The 14,271-nt window shown below is 42.6% G+C and overlaps 1 protein-coding gene across 3 annotated transcripts in view; it reads right to left on the bottom strand.

The window, feature by feature from the left end:
• LOC114558410 (plexin-A1) overlaps nucleotides 1-14,271 on the bottom strand; it is a 295,347-nt gene that overhangs the window by 139,351 nt on the left and 141,725 nt on the right. For all 3 annotated transcript variants that reach the window (XM_028582404.1, XM_028582402.1, XM_028582403.1), the window contains exon 5: nucleotides 12,316-12,447. In XM_028582404.1, the coding sequence (XP_028438205.1) occupies nucleotides 12,316-12,447 (132 nt within the window). The remainder of the gene's footprint in view (nucleotides 1-12,315; nucleotides 12,448-14,271) is intronic.

Below are 14,271 nucleotides of genomic sequence, written 5' to 3'. Positions count from 1 at the left end.
GCAGGTACACACACTCTGGATAGAAGAGCTACAGCATGAATGTACATTACGCACAAGTATGGTCGCTGTCGGGTGACCACCTTGTACGTCCAAAACTGCTTTTCAGGAAATGAAACAAGGCTAATTTGAAAACAAAATATTTTGAGCTAATTACCTTTGACAAAGTCAGATAAAATCTCCTCGTCACTGTTAAGATACTAGTGAAACCCACAGACAGACAGCAAGGGTGACCAATAGCGTTGATTTATGAAAAAAAAAAATGTAAATGACAAAATACAGAGATAGGACGTTTCTGCACAACAACAGCAACGGTATAACAATTACTAGCAGGAGCTAAGAATGCACGTTTTTTTTCTTCTTTTAGAGGCATTTCCGCTAAAAAAAAAAAAAAAAAAAAAAACTTTTATTCCGTCCAATTTCCTTCTTTTCTGCTGCTCTCTCTGCCTCTGCCTGTCTTTCTGTTATGCTCTCATCCGTCATGAATGTGGCTGGACACACTGAAAAACACAGCAAATGAGGCCATAGATCACATGTAGACACCGATAGACATAACCTTGGAGGAAAGAGACAGAGAGACGAGAAACAGAAGGAAAATACAAAAGAAAATGTCTCCATCATTATCCTCCTAAAAATGACATCACCAACAGGTATTAGCCATATCCCAACAATGAATGCACAATGGCGAACTTTAGCAGTTTTATATCAAGACGCTGTGTGCAAACCCAACATGTCTGTGACAGCGTATATGATCAGCAAAACCTAAACAGTTATCCCCTTCAACTTGTTTGTCGTTGTCATCTTTCCCTTTTGTGTGACTCCTGCACAAGATTATGTAGTATTGTCTGAAAATACAGTCTGGATCAGGGTAAGATTACAGTTTAAAACCTCACTGGGACTCGATCCAAACATACACCCTTGATGCTACGCAGGATTATGTGCCAGGCTGTTTCCTGGCCTTCCTTAAGTCTCCATTGGTTGCCAGGCAACCTCACAGTGATAACCCTGATTAAACCAACGAGATATAACGTGCTAGTTATTGAGTTTTAACGGCGCTGGTAGTCGGATTGTGTTAACTTTGGACAGACCCAGGCCAGCTGTTTCCCTCTGTCCAGTCTTTACGCTAAGCTAAGCTAAGCGTCTGCTAGCTGTAGGTACATATTCAAAGGAAAGGTATGAGGCTGGTATTGAGCTAACTATCGTCCAACTCTTGCCAAGAAAGTGACACACCCATAGGCACAGATACTGAGCACCCACGTGTGCCAGACTGCCAGTAGGCTACATTCATTTAAAGTCAAACATTGCAGTTGGTGCTAAGTGGAGCGTCTGTCACAGTGTGATTGGTTATGTCCCTGTCAGTCCCCTGCTCCATATGCTATCCACGAATCACAGTGTCTCTCGGTAGGTAATCAGAGTGAGATTAAAATGGACAGATTTGTTATTAAAAAAGTAAAACCTAATGATGGAAGTGCTTCGACATACACCACCAGTGGAGGGAGTTCCACCAGTGGAGAGAGTTCCACCAGTGCCCTGTCAGAAGGTGATCACGGTTACGTGTCAGTAAAACTTTTCATCTCCCATCCTATTTGTAATTGTGAGAAGTGGCGCTGTCCTGACTTGAAAGATAGCCTACTTTACGGCTTTACTATCACGTTAATAGGCGTGTGTGTTCGTGTCGGCCGCTTTCCATTTCCTAAGGTTCTGAAATGCAAAACATTTTTGACTACTTTTTTTTTTTTTAAAGGGCGTGTGCCCGTGAGCTAACCTGACTCCGCCAGATGGATTGCTTCGCATTTGCTCGGCATATCCATCTGGGAACTTTCCGTTGGACAACTTTTGGGAAGTGGTGAAAATACTGGTTAGCTGATTGGATGAACCATCTGTCTGTCACCTATGTTGGTGATAGACGGGCCAAATCAACCAATCAGATCCACGAAGCGTATGAAAATACAACCACAAGCCCGCCCCTGCTGCTGCAGGCAAAGCATAGCTCGTTAGCTCAGCATGCAAGCAACATTTCGGTAAAGGATATTTGCCGTTTGTGTAACAAGAATTTAGGAATAAAAGGCACCATTTCAGGTTCCCGGACCATATTCCAAAAGAAGGATCAAAGAGAAAAAAGTATTAGCGAGCGGCTAACAGAATTAGGACCACCGCTGTCTGAAAATACTGGTTAGCTGATTGGATAAACCATCTGTCTATCACCACCTAACCCGCCTCAAAACCAACGCTGATTCGGTCGTTTAACGGCTCCAAAATTTCTCTATTCAAGATGCCAGACTGATCTGTGAGTGGAAAACTGGAGCTCGCGAGATCAGGACGGTCTCACGAGGCTACCCGTGAGCACCCATGGAGGAAAACATAAATCGGCATCCTTAGTTACTCAGTTTAGTTCTTTTAAAAATCTACTTTAGCTCATGTCCTTATTCTAACCCAAGTCACGCTGCTCCTCTTAACCACAGTAAGACATCTTTCTTTCTCTCGCTGTCTGTCTCTTTGACCATCTCACAAATCATATTCTGATCAGCTGATCACTCATCTCTCTGCCTTGACAGACAGTTGGGGTGTGTGTGTGTGTGTGTGTGTGTGTGTGTGTGTGTGTGTGTGTGTGTGTGTGCGCGCACGCGTGTGCTAGTAAGGAAAGGACAAGCACTTCAGCAGGCATCGTGCCATCTAAAAATATGCTAGTGCAATGCAAAAAACTGTTTTAAGTAGATCACACCAAAGTCCGTTCTTTGAGTTTTTGACAGCACACTGTAAATATGTGATTCATATAATAAAAACACAATGAAATATGTCATTAAGTTATTAGCCATCTTTACTGTTGCTATGCTAGTATATGTAATAACATGTATTATATATCTTTGAAATAATATTTACACATTAAATGATTTAGAAAGACCATGCTAATTGCTTCAACAGCACTTTGGGCAGAGGCATTGTGATGTGTCATTTTCTGTTTTTCAATTGAATACCACCCAGAGGAAACACAATTTATGTCCAGCTCTCAAACCCTCACAAAAAAAAATACCAAAACACATCCAATGGGCTCCACACAGACTTTTAATGAGCACAGGAGCAAATGCTATCAACACCTCGTGCAGCACTTCCTCTACTGTTGTCAACTTAAGAAACGGACAAAAAGCTTGGCAGAGCTTTATTTCCCAGAGCGGCTGTTAACATCTGCCTTGGAGCCACCACTCTGTTTTGACTGTGCAAAACGTGTTTAAATAAAGTCTGTTTATTGATGCTGTGGTTGAACTTTAGACAGCAACAGCCCTGAAGGACTTCAATGTCTTGCTCAGAGACACTTCAGCAATGATCGTCACAGTTGTCCCCTCCTTGAAATGACAGTGTCCTTAAGCAACAGTCTTAACCACCCCGTCACTAATCTCAACTTGCCCACGCAAAACAACTGCGTCACAGACGTGCCGTTCCAAAACTCAACCCACCATGCAATTAGCTGACAGGGCCCAAGGACACTTCCAGTAGATTTATGTACCCTCTCCTCATTATTCTCCCCGTCTCTGTCTGCGCATACTTTTATTTTATTTCTTTTAGCAACTTCAGAGTTGGACAAACACCAAAGAAACTGCTTAAAAAGGAGCACACGGCAGTCTTTTCTCCCTGACCTCCAAGTGCGACTGAATGCTGAGTGAATTGAATATGAACCTTCTCTGATGTGGTGCCAGGGGTAGGGTTTCTCCACTGTGCAGTTCAGTAAGGCTAAGTACATTTCTGTACTGTAGCTGAATCAATACACGGAGGTACATCATAAGACCATTATGCTACTGTCTGAGCGGCCCCAACCAAAGCAGGGGCGAAGGCATTTGCTGCCAACGGGTCACCTTACGGAGCTGTTTTACAAGCGGAGAGGCTTGACCTTGCCCTGTGTGTCCAGTAGTGGAAATGTGGTGGTGATGCTACAGCGAGGAAAAGCAAAGAAAAATGTAAAATACAAGGCCTCACGCAGTCTGTATTGAAATAACAGATTTACTCATTACAATGGGAAGTAGTTAAATAGAAAGCCACACCTCATAGCTGGATAGTAGACTGGTAAGCATATGATGAGTAAATAATTTGGTACAAAGGTACAGTAGAAATCAATAGATTGTGAGCTGTAATCCGCTCAGTCATTTACTTTAAAGCAATAAAGGTGATGTCATCCGTAGGGACGTACAGGATACGAGAAATAGCTCTGTCTCAGTGACATCAACAGCAGAGGGTGATGACAGGATGAAAAATCTCTCTTGCCCTGCTGTTTTATTAGATCGGGACAATTTGAACATGTAACGAGGAAACAACGGCAACGGTAAAATGGATTAAGTGCCATTGTTCATTTTTATGAGCACAAAAATGACGTGATAGCGCTGAACAGAAAGAGACAGAGCAAAAGCTAGAGGCAGGTAAAGATACATGGAGTGAAAGAACATTGAGAGACTGTGTGGGTATGTGTGTGTGTGTGTGCGTGTGTGTAGAAGAGACACAAAGAGAGCCATGTATAAATCCATCGCTCGCTAATCGAAAACTCTCCTCTCGCGGTGAATCGGGCAGTTTTATGTTTTCCCACTATGTGTGTGTGCGTGCTTATATATGAGTCAGGACAGCTATACAGATACGCAGTCTATACGCAGCAGTCCAATCCACCACTTTTAATTATGTGTGTGAGTGAATGTGGGAAAAGGTAAATTGCTCTGTCAAGCTGGGAAATGGGCTTTTTGATGTTTGAGCTCTCATCACTTGGCATTTCTATTATTCAACAAGGAGAGAGGAATGGGGGGATGAAGAGGAGGAGGAGGAAGAAGAGGGGAGAAGAAGAAGAGGACAAACAGGGTGAAGGTAAACCTCACTTCTGAAAGCGATCATCATAAAGAGTACGTATGTAACAGGTTGTCAAATTACAGTACTTGGTGAGAAGAGAATCCTAATGCAGGCCTCACTGAGGACCCGAGGTCTGTCAGCCAATGGGAACAGTCCAGCTCTTCCAGAAGCGAGTACTCACTCCCATCCCGTCCAAAAGACGCAAAAAGTCTCCTTTAGCACCTAGCCCTCTCTCGGCGTCATATTTAGATGTGCTTGGTTGTAGGGCTGGACGATAAAACGATAACGATATGTATCGTGATAGACACATAATCAATATCAATAGAAAATGCGGTCAATAAAACGTTCAATAACTTGTTTTTCTTCATCAGAAGAAACCAGAGGTTGTGAATCAAGTTTGGTTGCATGAACAAAGGCCCTCACTCTCTGGCAACCTAGCAACGTGAGGAGTGACACTCTAAATGTCATGGTGCTGTCTGTTTTCCCTCTCCCCTCTCCCTTGTTGCGCCAGTTGCAACGCTTCCTGGGTTTTGCCAATTTTTATAGACGTTTTATCAGGGACTACAGTAAAGTTGCGACTCCCCTCACTCGACTTACTTCAGTCAAGACCCCATTCACCTGGCCCCCGGAAGCACAAACTGCTTTTTCTCGGCTTAAAACACTGTTTACTTCGGCACCTATCCTAGTCCATCCTGACCCTGATAAGCAGTTTGTTGTTGAAGTGGATGCTTCAGACAGTGGGGTGGGGGCAGTACTCTCCCAACGTTTTGGACCAGACCAGAAACTGCATCCGTGTGCCTTTTTCTCTCGCCGCCTTAGTCCACCGGAACGGAACTATGATGTGGGAAACAGGGAGTTGCTTGCCGTTAAGCTAGCTTTGGAGGAGTGGCGGCATTACCTGGAGGGTTCTGAACAGCCTTTTATTGTTTGGACTGATCATAAAAATCTGGCTTACCTTCAGTCTGCTAAGAGGCTGAACTCTCGCCAGGCACATTGGGCAATGTTTTTTGGACGTTTTAATTTTGTGTTAACCTACAGACCCGGCTCCAGAAATGTTAAGCCAGACGCCTTGTCCCAACTACATCAACCCATGGAGGACATTCCCAGCCCAGACACCATCCTCCAACCCAGCAGTGTGGTAGCGGCTATCTCCTGGGAGATTGAGGCTGCTGTCAGAGGGGCCCAGAGGGATCAGCCAGACCCAGGTAACGGTCCTGCTAACCTTTTGTTTGTGCCTGACTCTGTTCGTTCCCAGGTCTTGCAGTGGGTCCACACTTCCCGGTTTGCTTGTCACCCTGGCTTCAACCGTACTCTGTCTCTGCTCAAGAGGAATTTTTGGTGGGCCACCATGGAAGCTGACACCCAAGCCGACATATCGGCATGCACAGTCTGCGCCCAGAGCAAGGCATCCCATCGACCCTCTGCAGGCCTGTTGCGCCCTCTGCCCGTGCCTGGCCGTCCATGGTCGCACATTGCTCTGGACTTTGTTACAGGCCTGCCCCCATCCCAAGGTAACAACACCATTTGCACTATAGTGGACCGTTTTTCTGGATCTTGGGGACCAAACATAGTTAAAATCAGAATTAAAATATTAAACATTGACCATGTCGCCCAAAAGAATGACTCCAAAGGAATGCTAATGTGGTAGCATCTACTGGATGTGTAACTGTGTATCTAACTTTTCACAATAACAACTTTACAAGGTGATGACATATCAGTGTTGCTTCAGCTTGTATTTCTTGCCCAAAGAAAACAACAAAGAAAAGAAATAAAAAGCAGTTAATGCTAATGTTTTAATAGTCAAGGGCCAATTCCAAAACCTAGCAAAGTATTGTTTGTTGTATTGTGTTTGGTGTAAAAGCAATGCTCAGCTAAATTAGCTAAAGCTTAAAGGTCCCATGAAGATTTCACTTTATGAGGTTTTTTAACATTAATATGCGTTCCCCCAGCCTGCCTATGGTCCCCCAGTGGCTAGAAATGGTGATAGGTGTAAACCGAGCTCTGGGTATCCTGCTCTGCCTTTGAGAAAATGAAAGGTTAACTCCCCTTTTTCTGCTTTGCCCGCCAAGAGAATTTGGCCCACCCATGAGAGAGAGACATCATGGCTTTTAAACGAGCAAAGTGGCAGTTGGTCACACACACAGCTACAGACACAGAAATGGCACATACTAAGGAAAGCTCATTGAGGGACTGGCTCTAGTGGCTGTAATTCTGCACCAAAGCTGAATTTCGGGAAAGAGACTTCAGATACAGTATTAGGGGACCACTAAGGTCTATATAAAAGCATCCAAAGAGCACCATGTCATGGGACCTTTAAAGACAAGGTTGTAACTACAACTGCTTGAATTGCAATTATTTTTTCAACCAAAAGAGTACCGTTACCTTGTCATGGTTCATAGTCTGACCTTATTGGACGTGGCGCACCCTGGCAGCCATTTTTGAGACCCAGACTCTTGGGGAAAAGGTGGCTGCATTTTTTAAACTTCTGCTGTCTCAAGACAGCTGGTCACACATGGCTAAACTCTGCTATTTCTGTCAGGGAACTGACCATTTCTTGTATGTTCTTACACTTGATCTGTGTATGTAACTCAATTCCTATCTAGAGTCCAGAGAAAACAGCTGCAGTCATTTTTTTTTTTTTTTTTTTGGCATGAAAAAAGCACAAGTTTATACACCTCAGGACCCGACCAGTGACCTTAAACTCACAGTACATTATCTCTAGTCCACACAGCCTCTGGCTAGGAAGATGCTCCTCATCAGAAGGCCAGGGAGGCTCTGCATACACTCTGGTCCTGTACTGTCTGGAACACAAGTTCACATTCTGCAGCAGAGGGAAGATCCCTATCCTTTTCCATGCTGTCTGAAGCTGTAACAGGGAGAGCAGTTACTCTACAAACTCACTCCATCTGAGGGAGACAGAAGTGAGGACCCCTAAGAATATTGAAAGGATGAGGCAGGAAAGAAACAGACCATATCCTGCAAACCAATTATATTTCCCCACCTCCTTAGCTCTCTCCACCTCTCTCTCTCTCTCTCTCTCTCACTCCCTTTTTCTTTGACTGGACTGTGAATTTGGTCAATGTTGAAGTAAGGCCATTACTTTTACAGAAAAAAAAATACATTGCACAGAGAAGAGAAGAAGCCATCATATAAACCCACCTACTTGCATCCATGCCTTATTGCTATTGGATATTTCTTTTATGAATAGTTAACATGTTAATGAACAAACATTTTGGGAAATACACTTATTTGCTTTCTTGGTGAGTGACATGAGAAGATTGATAGCACTTTCCTGTCTGCTAACAAGAGGAACAAGCAATTAGCTTAGCTTAGCTTAGCTACGACTGGAGGCAGGGGGATACAGCTAGTTTGGCTCTGTCGTCTGTCCAAAGTAAGAAAAAAACACCTGAAAGCTCCTGAACACTGCTGTTAAACACGTTCTGGAGTCTCGAGGTTGTGAGGCAGAAACTCCACCAACTGTATTCCTGTACCAACTGTATTCGGAATCTCTCTTCTATCTCTCTCCAGGTTTAAGAAGGGACCGGGATAAGGGTTTGACAACGGACCAAGTAAAACGTATGGCACAAATTCACAGAATGGAGGCTATGGGGGCAATAACAGCAGTGGCAATGGCTTGAGTGGAGCCAGCTACAATGGTAACGGACAGTCCAACTTTAACAACCAACCTGGAGCCTTCGGAGGCCAGAACTTCCAGGCCCAACGGTTTGCTCTCGCTAAGGGTGGCGCGCCGAGTGGCGCCGGTCACCCCCCATTCCCTTTCCCCCAGGCACAGGCTCCGCAGCACCATCCTCCACCGCTGGTGCCATACCCCATGCCTCCTCAGTTCTCTCAGTAAACACACCGTACACTTGAAAAAGTAAATTATTGCTTTTGTCTCGTTTTTTAAGTTCTACACTTAATCCAGATTTTTTTTTTTTTTTTTTTTGTATTTACACAACAGGGTTACAAAACAACTTTAACCTCTATCAAGCCTTTTAAGATCTGCAGTGATGCAGCAGTAGTTGTGTTGCACACTTGTTTTCCTATTATACTATTTAATTTGTTACATTCCTCAGTAATGTTTAGTTATGTTTTGTACTAGGTAATTACAAATGTACTGGTTTTCCATGTGTATCATTGAAAGTGATGTTAAGCTCCGAACTTGAAAGTGCACTGCATGATCTTTCAAAATAAAAGATAAAAAAAAAAAGAAGACAATTCCTCTCCAAGGTGGAGCAAAAACAGTGTGGGGCTATGAACTTCTCAGATGGCTACATTTGTAAATTATATCATCGTCACCTGGGATCATCTGGAAGAGAAAGGTTTCTACAAGGCTCCTCCTCGGTCACTATCCGTACAGTCACTGCACTAACACGCACAGACATGTAGTGCACATATCAGCGCTCATCAAAAATAAAACACTGGCTTTAATAATTGAAAAATACTTTCTGGTGGCAATGGCGTGGTGTCATCTTTAATGCAGATGACAGGAGTTAAAAGGGGAAATCTACGAACACTCCCAGCACGGACTTTGAGCTTTCTTAATTCTGCTGAGCAGCTGCTGAGCACTGCTGGCTTAAACAGAGACACTTGCTAAACACAGGTCCAATGCTGGGATTATCTTCCTGAGTGATATCATCGCTTAAGTCTTTTAGTCTCGGTTGACAGCTCGCCATTTTTTTGTAAACATATATTATTCTGAAGGTCTCCCTGAGCTTGTTTTATCTTATCCAAAAGACGTGAGTGAGTACTTTGGCTGAGACTTTGGACCTTCTTGCCAATAGTTTTTGTAATATTGCAGAAATTCTGATTAATACTACGGTCTTCAGTGTTGTGAATCTAGGCACTCACACATATTCTACTGCTTCTAATCGTTTTAATGCTGCAGTTTAATCCCAATGTAAATGTTAACACATTTGGGAATTAAATCTTTCTAAATCAAGTTTTTCTTTCTTTGCATTAATGCATGATTTTGTGGTTCAGTGCTTGTGCTTTCAAAAATCAGTGTATTTGTTTGTGTGGGTGGACTCCTGCTTGACTATGTTTTAATGGAACTCCCTGTACAGTACATTTTAGCCTCATGGACTGCTATCCATGATCAAAGTGCCTTATTTCCCCTGTCACATCAACAAAAACGCCGTCCATTCGTATCAATTACACTCCACTTCCTCTTCGCGCTTATTCAGACACGCGAAAGTCAATTATGTCTAATTGCTGGGAAATTACACAGCATTCACAGGACCGTTATTGTCCATGTACCGGGGAAGTCTTGTTGAAGGTTATCACATCGCAGTCATTAACCGTTATGAGATAAGGGAGCCACGCAGGTAAAGGAAGGGGAAGAGGGAAAGTGGAGGAAAGGGAAATGGCCACAGCAGAACTCTGCATCATCAACTACCATTGTCTCGTAACTGTGTGCAAACCGTGCCTCTTTTGTGGAGCAGCTTATACTCCGACAGAGGAGGTTAAATAAAAGTGGATGATGCAACACAGCTAATAAGCTTCGATAGCTTCCCCCATTTCGGACTCTCCGGCTCCCCGTACCCTCAAAGGTCAGCACTGTCAATTGATTTCAATGTGAAATTGTACTGTTTCCAATGCTAATGTGAACCTGGCCTTTAAAGTGAAAATGGTAGTACTCAAAAACAAACAAACAAAAAGATCTCCAAAAGTCATTTCATTCTTCTTGTAAAACTTCAAATAAATAAAGTTGTCACTTTTTTTTTTTTTTATAATAAATCTTTCACACACACTGATTAAAATGCAAATATGGTATATGTATACTGCATCCCTGGTGGAAGGTCAGTATGGGGTTTCATCCTATATATGACACATTTTAATATTCATGACATAATTAGAACTCACAACTCTATGTGTGTGTGTGTGTGTGTGTGTGTGTGTGTGTGTGTGTGTGTGTGTGTGTGTGTGTGTGTGTGTGTAATACTGCTTAAATTGCAAATGTGGTCATGCACTGTATGTGGTAGCGTATGTATGTAATTTGCTTGATTGCTCGTTCCCCCAGTGTATGTTTTTAATACATCTTTCCTCATGAAGTCTTTATGTGGCTATTTCACTGTCTTAATGGTTTTTTTTTTCTTCTGTGTTCCCTTTCTAACCTTGACTACATCTATTGTCAGAAGTGAAAATGTGTGTATGTGTTTTTCTGAGCACTCAGCAGATAATATATATTTATGAAAGTGTATGAACGCATCGGAGTGTGGAAGTAGTGTATGTATACCGTTGCAAGCAAACACACACTGAGCTACAGTAGGTGTGCATGTATATGCTGTCCCTTATCACTGGATCAGTACCCAAAATCACCAGACAGACAAATGGCTATTATAGGGTGACCATATTTTGATTTCCAAAAAAGAGGACACTCGGCCTGGCCTCGAGACAAATCCAGACAGTGGTAATTCTCAGAGGTTAATGAACATGCTTTATTATGCCTCAATTGTGCAAAAATAACTTCTGTAATAAAATAAAATCTGTAACAACATGTAACTAAATAATAGCTCTCTTTTAAAATAAATAAATATGAAATAATGTTCTAAATATGACCTCTTCTGTGTTAAAAAAATCCAGCTTCAACAAAATATCTCTTAATACCTTTTCAATGTAATAAGATAAATAATAAAGACACTGAAACATATGTGCCAGCTTTGCACACGGTGCACTCCGCCTCCCACTTGTCCGGTCCCGACCGGGACGGTATGTGGGACATTTTTTTTGCAGTTCAACTGTGAAGCTGCACTAGTCTTGTTTTATGGTTGTAAGTGGACTGATGTTTATACTTGTGCGCTAGTGTGTGCGTCGAGACGTGTGTGTGTGGGGAGTGGGTGATATAGAGTGGGGGAGAAGTGAGAGTGACAGCGAGCGAGTCCTACCGACTCTAGAGTCATAGCGAGAGAAACAAAGTGTCTCCCCTGTGTTTTCTGACCACGGTGGGAAATCTTTAGCAAGAAACGCTTCGGCATTTTGTGTGTAATGCTGCTCCGCTGTCTGCCCTGGTCCCTGTCTGTCTGCCCTGGTCCCTGTCTGTCTGCCCTGGTCCCTGTCTGTCTGCCCTGGTCCCTGTGTATGTGCGCGTCGCAGAGCCGCTCACAAGGCAGCCTCTCGGGAATTACGTCACACAACAAAGTAGCCTACCGTAGTATTGTGTTGAGCAAAGTGCCAGTCAATTTAAGTACACGCTTAATGGTCCCATGAAAAACAGTGAAAACCGGACGCCCCGGACAGTAGATAAAAAGTGGACATGTCCGGGCAAAAGAGGACGTTTGGTCACCTTAGGCTATTAATATTTTGTCATCGTTTTCCTTAGGGTTGTCAACAGCAAGGCAAGGCAGCTTTATTTGTATAGCACATTTCAGCAACAGGGCAATTCAAAGTGCTTTTACATAAAACATTAAAGAGCAGCAACTGCAGGCTGCATTATGGGCTGCACTGCTAACCTTACGTGGCTGTCATAATACTATTTTGTGTGTGTGATTCTCATACCTGTTTATCGGTGAGGGCATATAAGTACTGATGATCTGGGCTGAAGAGCAGATCTCTCAGGATGGGGCTCCCGTCACTCACGACCACATTCTCATACAGCAAGGCAGGCTGGGTGATGGAGTTCACCAGGATCTGGACAAGGACAGAAAAAAATGGCAAAGCCATGATTACAATCCAACATTTATTAAATCTTAAAAATGCTTTGCTAAACAATAGTATGAAAACCAAAAGGCAAAAGATGGTGTTCTAAACTTTTGTGACCAAAATGATTTGGCTTTCGCACCACTAAGTTCTCTTCTTGATTACTCTACATACATAATCCAAAGAGCTCACTCAGTTTTCATATCAAAGAAATAGTTCCCATGAAAACAATATGAACTTTCCATATTGGTAGTTGATTAAGGGCATCTTTGAAGTTGAAGATTATGTAATGAAGATAGAAGCTGTATCTGTCAACTTCTGTCAACGCTTGCTTGCTTGTTGCCTAAAATGCTTTAGCTAGTGTTACAAGAGTTTATACAGTCATGTTACAGCAGTAGGCCTACATGCAGTACAGTAAATGGATGTTCAACATTATATGCACTGGCTGGTGTAGTTTTATGTCGATAGCGTCAGCTAGGTAGTTAGCTCAAAGCTGGTGCTCTGTGTGTTTAAGTACCAGTGTTTTTCAGTTAAGCTAGCTAGCTCCCAATGCCCCACTGATGTTACACACAAACCTTGGAACGAGCAAGCTTTACATTTCTTTTTACACTCTTTTTAAAAATCATTTTAATGATGTAGTAACCTTTTACAACATTTTGTCAGCTTGGGGGCTCCATACGACATGTTATCTGTCTGGTCTAGTGTTTGGTAGCCATCACCATGATTTAATATTCCTATGTTCATTTCTTTCTTATTGTCCTCAGACATTAAATGGTTGTGTTAAACAAAGCCTACCCTGAAGAACAATAACAAAGTCTTTGCTGAATACTTTTAAATTTTGTTAGACTCATTCCAGTCTCTTTTAATGTAGCCTACAGCAGTTATGTTCAGGACAATTAAGTATTCGCTTCCACCTCATGTACAAGCAGCCAATTTGCGTTTTATCTAGTTTAACACTTCAAAGTTTACTTTAAACGTTGCTGCCAGCTGGAACACAGCATCTTAAGTGACAGATAACATTTCAGCACAGCACTTCTCAATTTATGCTGAAACTTAAAAGCATACCAGTTGGATATGGTGCCAGACTGTACGGGGCGTAACTACAGTACTCAACTAAATGATGGCTCATTTGTTGGTGCTTAGGCTACAGTGTTAAGTCGATTTGCAAAATGACAGAGTTATATGGTATGAGGGTCCTCCCTCTGTACCAGCAAGTAAATATTTCTCTCTGTACTTTTTCCCCCATGGATCTTTCTATTTCTAATTTCCCGACCTCCACCTGCTCATCCATCACCTGACAGCAGTTTAGTCTGCAACAAGTTTTCTGTTTTTCTGTCAGCTAGACTCGCTCTATCATCTCTCTTTTCTCTCTCCTTAGTCTCCACAGTCTGGTGCTGTGGTTATTATGTGCCAAATCACTACCAGAGTTTCCTTAATCTGTTGTTTTTTTTCATTAACAGACAGACTGCCATCACTTTATGTGCTTTGGTGAGGAAGCGGATTTGGTTAAAAGTTAAGTGTTTTGACAAATAAGGTTTTAGGAGTTCCTCAGTGGGACAGTGGGACACTGAGAAACTAAACCTTGGGATTTTACACTAAAATGTGGAGGTATGTAGCCTACAGCAGAAATACAACAGAAAGGCGCTTGTTTTCTTGGAAAACCTGATATAAGGCAAATAGGTACTGCTTAATTATTGTTTTGTATTGACTTGTACGTTTTACTGCATTTGTGTGCGCGGAGGTGTATCCAAGTTGTTACTGTCCAAAGGTCATTTGTTTTAGCAGTCCCTTATGTTGCTCTGACATGAACACAAA

This window comes from Perca flavescens, chromosome 7 (genome assembly GCF_004354835.1).
Source record: "Perca flavescens isolate YP-PL-M2 chromosome 7, PFLA_1.0, whole genome shotgun sequence".
Taxonomy (NCBI): domain Eukaryota; kingdom Metazoa; phylum Chordata; class Actinopteri; order Perciformes; family Percidae; genus Perca; species Perca flavescens.
The sequence above is the reverse complement of the archived record's forward strand: the minus strand, read 5'-3'. Positions and strand labels throughout refer to the sequence as shown.